Below are 4798 nucleotides of genomic sequence, written 5' to 3' on the forward strand. Positions count from 1 at the left end.
ATGTACTCAAGAGACACCAGATTTAAATTTTCACGGGGGGTCACAATGACACTATCCTTACTGTAAACAAAAGCACATATATACTATATGATACGACAGAATCAAAAGCAAAAGTTTCAATAATAGTTGCCAAATGGCTTTTAACATACCGTATCACATACTAATATCCATCCATACTTCATTCTTTCCATCCATTCTCCAATCCACCTCTCCTGTGTAGGGTCAGGGGGATGCTGGAGCCTGTTTTAGCACATCTCAGGCAGTATAACAAATTCATCTAAGAAAATACTGGGTTCATTTTGAAGTTATTTTTATACATAAATCAAGGCTCGGGAATGCCAAAGGCGGTAAAATCAGTCTCAAGGAAACATGAGGGTTAGAGCAAAGGAGTCACACAACTTCCAATTAGATATTTTCTGACCAACTTCACAATATAGAAAAATAATCTTAAAGTTGGAAATGCCAGGTGTGAAAAGTGAAAACAAAACACCTGATACCACCATTCACTTTGCTGACTTTTCAGTCATTTTCAGTCGAGAAGTAGGCTTTTATGTTTACTTCATATAGCCCGCCACTTATACTGCTGTCAGCAAAACTGGTTATTCAGAGACGCCTTCAATGACAGATGTGGAAAACATACAGCCGCCTTGTTTCTAAAACAAGGTGTCAGAATATGTTAATGTATTCTAAGTAGGCAGGGGTGGAGTAGCCAGGTGACTATGAAAAGCTTGTAAACACCATAGAAACTGGTTTTAGTCTAACCATCAGCGACAGCCTCAACAAGACAGGTAAGAAAGCTCTCTGCTCAAGGAAATTTACTAACTAGACTGTCTGAAGTTTTGGAGCGCTTCTGGATTTAGATGAGGAGTTTATCATGATCTTAGAAGAGGGTCACGTTTAGGAGGTAAAAATGAGCTTAAATGTTATTTTGAATTTTTGTTGAATTTAATGAGAATGACAAATGTTGTGCGGCTGTTGATTAAGGTAATTTTTGTGATTTAATTTGTTTCAAATCAGAAGCCAGCACAAGTTTTTTTTTTAAATAAATAACGATCATAGCCTACATGTTATGCACTGTGCAGTAGTTCACAGATTTTGGTGTTGTTGTAATACTATACTCTTTATATAATAAGAAAAAAGTAAAGCAGTTTATCTGATGGTAAATTAAATATCATTTACACTTATTCATTTAACTTTTATCCAAAGCGACTTACAAATTATGAATACAACGAGTGAGTCGTCTTAAGGAGGCAATAAAATGAGAATTGCTAACAATACAGAGTTTCTGGACTAGTACAAGGCAGAACAGAGAGGCATTTAAGAAACAGCTGAAGAATAGAAGAAGAGTTCAAATAAGTGGAAATGCTATTACATTTTAAACAAAAGATTTTGCTATTACATTTTAAACAAAAGATTTTGAATCCTTCTTATAATTTGAAGTTTTTGTTCTGTGTTGCATAATTTAATAAAAAGACAGGGCAGTGAATGCTTTGAGCACTGAATGGTGCTTTTTGACTGTGTGTGTTTTAGCTGTAGTAAAACCGCTGACGCATTTAGGCTGTTTGACGTTTCCAGGCCACCTCCTACCGATTCACACCTAAACATGATCAAAATAGCTTAACTATAGTTTTGACAATTATGACATAAATGTATTGGAAATATTTGATATTCTAGTGCCAATCTGATATATTTGGTTAGAGCAGTTCCCGTTCTTGTGAAAACGAAAACAAGATCCCATTTGAGAGTAAATCTAAACAGAGATTTGATAAATTAACGCAAATGACACAACTTCAGGCTGTTTTATGTCCAAATGATCCCTCATCAACAGTTGCTGGAGCAGTTTTCTGGTCTATATGACATACAATATCATATTGCTGTAGAAATTGTCAGTTTAACTGGCTCTTATTTTCCATGAGAAGCATCAGGTTTGATTATTCATTCAGACATGCAGCAGAACAACATTCCTCTTCTGTCTTTGGGTGGACGTCTGTATTAATCAGTGCCTGCATGGGCTTGTAACTCTGTTGTCTTTTTGTTAACTAAGGCGTTTACCATATCATGAAAATAAATGCCACTTGACTTGTAATATATTTGCATTTAATTCACTTTGGCAAAACAAGTTTTGAGCAACAGAAAGCTGGCAGCTACACATATATTGATGATTACTGAATAAGAGGAAAGGATCGTTCAGGTTATTTCCCGTGGCGTCTGCCCATTTCAGCATCTTTACTGAGAATTTTTTCATGTTTTTACTTACCAGTAGCAGCTCACAATGTGACTTTTTTCAGTTCCGCTGACTCCTTTCAGTTGGTAGCACAGATTAAGTCATTTTTGTACAAGTCATGTCACATATTAAGACTTCTATTTTGTCATGCATCAGTTTTTAAGAATTCTATTTTGTAATGGGTGTTTACGGAAAGGGAAACCCACCTCCGTATGTCATACCAGGTCAGTCATGTGACTCATCATAATGGAATGAGGCTAAACACAGGCAAGCCAGTGTATGTGCAATAAATGTGAAATCCTGAAATAGATATATATTTCAGAAATATTAATATTTGACCTGTATTTTTTTCACTTGGCATTAACAGTAGATGGTGCCAAGGGCTCCAATGTCAAGGTCTACCATGTGCACACTCCATTCACCCCCCCAAGCTCATCTGTTGGAGGTTCTGGAATCCAGATGGAATCAGCCAGACCTGGTGAGCCTGTTTCCTGTCATTAATCTTGGGAAAACTGTTTGTTGTAAAAGTCACGTGGAAAGAATTACCCATGTTTTGCTTGATAATGGCTGGATTTCACTGTATACTATATTGGAGCATTGCTAGTGTCATTATATTGCTTTTATACAACATTTAAATGAACCTAATATGTGCAGGGTTTATGAAAGCCTGTTTCCATCATGGAATAAAAATTAATAGAATCTATATATTTACATGAAATCTGACTTTCATTCTTAGAATAATATGTGCAGGTTTTATTGATTTTTTTTTACGTTTTGGTGTAAATATTATGTGCAGGGTTTATTTTCCTCACAGATATTTGATATCTCATATTTCTAACTTTTTTCTCTGAATTCTGAGTTCGTATCTTGCAATTTTGACTTTTTTCCCCTCAGATTTTTGGGTTTAAATCGCTTTTAAGGGACACCTAATCTTGTGAATGAAAGGATCTGTCTGAAACAACTGACAAGACAATTCTGTGAAACAAAAGTCATATTTGTGAGATGTTAACTTGGAATTGTGAGAAATAGTCAGCATTTTGAGATAAAACTGTTTGTGAGATGTTAACTTGGAATTGTGAGAAATAGTTAAAATATTTGTTTTTATTTGTATTTGTATATATATAATTAATTTGGTGGAACAAACAAACAAATGTAGCAATTGGTTTAATATATATATATATATATATAACAAATTATTGGATGAAATCTTATAAAATGGAGAGAAAAAAAGCAGATAAATAATAATAAAGAAGACTAAACTTACTAAAACACATTCTTCTCCTGTAGTTCAGTCAACGGAAGCCAAAAACAAATTTGTCAGCTATGAATCGTATGAGCTGGGTCGCAATCCAGGAATGGCCACCTGCACAAGCTGCCAACAGCAGGTCTTAACCAATGTCACCCACAAAGTGGGAGTTTACGCCTGGTTGATGTGCTTACTCTTCATCCTGTGCGGGTAAGAGTCCATTTAAATTTCCAGCTAAAAATATCAAAACTTGTGTACATTATCAAAGCCAACCTGACTGTCTTCCTCATTTCCAGGTTTGTTTTGTGCTGCTGTCTGATTCCTTTCTTCATGAAGTTTTTCAAAGACGTCTATCACACATGCCCGAAATGCAATAAGATCCTGCACATTGAAAAGAAGCAATGCTGTTAACCCCATCCTATCCCTTCCCCAATTTTGTGTGGCACCTTACACTATATGAAGGACTGGAGGACACTTTCAGGCCAATACAGACGCCATCTAGTATAAACTAAAGCTTTGTGATCTTTGAGAACCTTTTGGTGTTCATCTTTGCTATTACATTATATTACATAATACATTATGAAATGAATATGAATAGTCTACACATTGTTTTGATTGTATATCTATAATGGACTCTAAGGGATCAGAGGGCTGAGGAGTTTGTGGAACCATAAATTACGTGATGTAGTTATCAGTAATTTGGGCATCAACTGCACCATTTAAAACAGTTGTTCTCAACCAAAGGGCCTCAGCAAACTTCAAATGGACTTCAAGATGACTTAGAAATTATATAAATTAACACAATGCAATGATTGAAAAGTAAAAAAAAACTAAAAAGCAAGATGTTTCTTTTTAATTTACTCCAACAACTTTTTTTTTTTTTCTTTGTAGAACCACATAAAGGTTCTTGGTATTGATGGTTTCATGAAGAACCTTTAAGGAACAACCTGTAGAAATGTTTTAAAAAATCCTTATCTTGTATATATTACAAACTCATGGGAGTCATTGAATACTGTTGTGTGCAACGGGAGTCAAAAAGGTTGAGAGCAAACAATTCAGAACCCACAAGATCTCTTAAATAAAACTATGGAAATCATACTTCCAAAATTCACTTTTTGAATTACCATATTGCTCAAGCTGACTTGTTACTGTTTAGCAATTTATCACTTCTGTAAAAAGTCTTTATCTTTGATCATGTTAAATATGTCATATGTTCATTTAAATGGAACGGTCTTAAACATAATAATATAAAACTGAAACGTGTCTGTGCAATACCTTATTGTCAATCTGAAAACCATGTTGAGTCAATTCTTCAAGGGCCATGGCTG

The 4798-nt window shown here is 34.9% G+C and overlaps 1 protein-coding gene across 1 annotated transcript; it reads left to right on the plus strand.

The window, feature by feature from the left end:
- Positions 1 to 2402: 2402 nt before the first annotated feature.
- LOC109054566 (cell death-inducing p53-target protein 1-like) lies at positions 2403 to 4729 on the plus strand. The gene is made up of 4 exons (XM_042721393.1): positions 2403 to 2448; positions 2592 to 2702; positions 3512 to 3680; positions 3767 to 4729. Exons 1-4 carry the CDS (start codon positions 2403 to 2405, stop codon positions 3879 to 3881), a joined length of 441 nt encoding a protein of 146 aa, XP_042577327.1. The 3' UTR covers positions 3882 to 4729.
- The last annotated feature ends 69 nt before the right edge of the window (positions 4730 to 4798 follow it).

The sequence above is a fragment of the Cyprinus carpio genome, chromosome B3, assembly GCF_018340385.1.
Source record: "Cyprinus carpio isolate SPL01 chromosome B3, ASM1834038v1, whole genome shotgun sequence".
Taxonomy (NCBI): Eukaryota; Metazoa; Chordata; class Actinopteri; order Cypriniformes; family Cyprinidae; genus Cyprinus; species Cyprinus carpio.

What these genes read in the sequence shown, in the direction of transcription:
- LOC109054566 (XM_042721393.1), top strand. Translation starts at nt 2,403, where the DNA reads ATGGGTGTTTACGGAAAGGGAAACCCACCTCCGTATGTCATACCAG. An exon ending in ACCTCCGTATGTCATACCAG is followed by an intron (nt 2,449 to 2,591) that starts GTCAGTCATGTG and finishes TGGCATTAACAG; the next exon opens with TAGATGGTGCCAAGGGCTCC. An exon ending in TTACTCTTCATCCTGTGCGG is followed by an intron (nt 3,681 to 3,766) that starts GTAAGAGTCCAT and finishes CCTCATTTCCAG; the next exon opens with GTTTGTTTTGTGCTGCTGTC.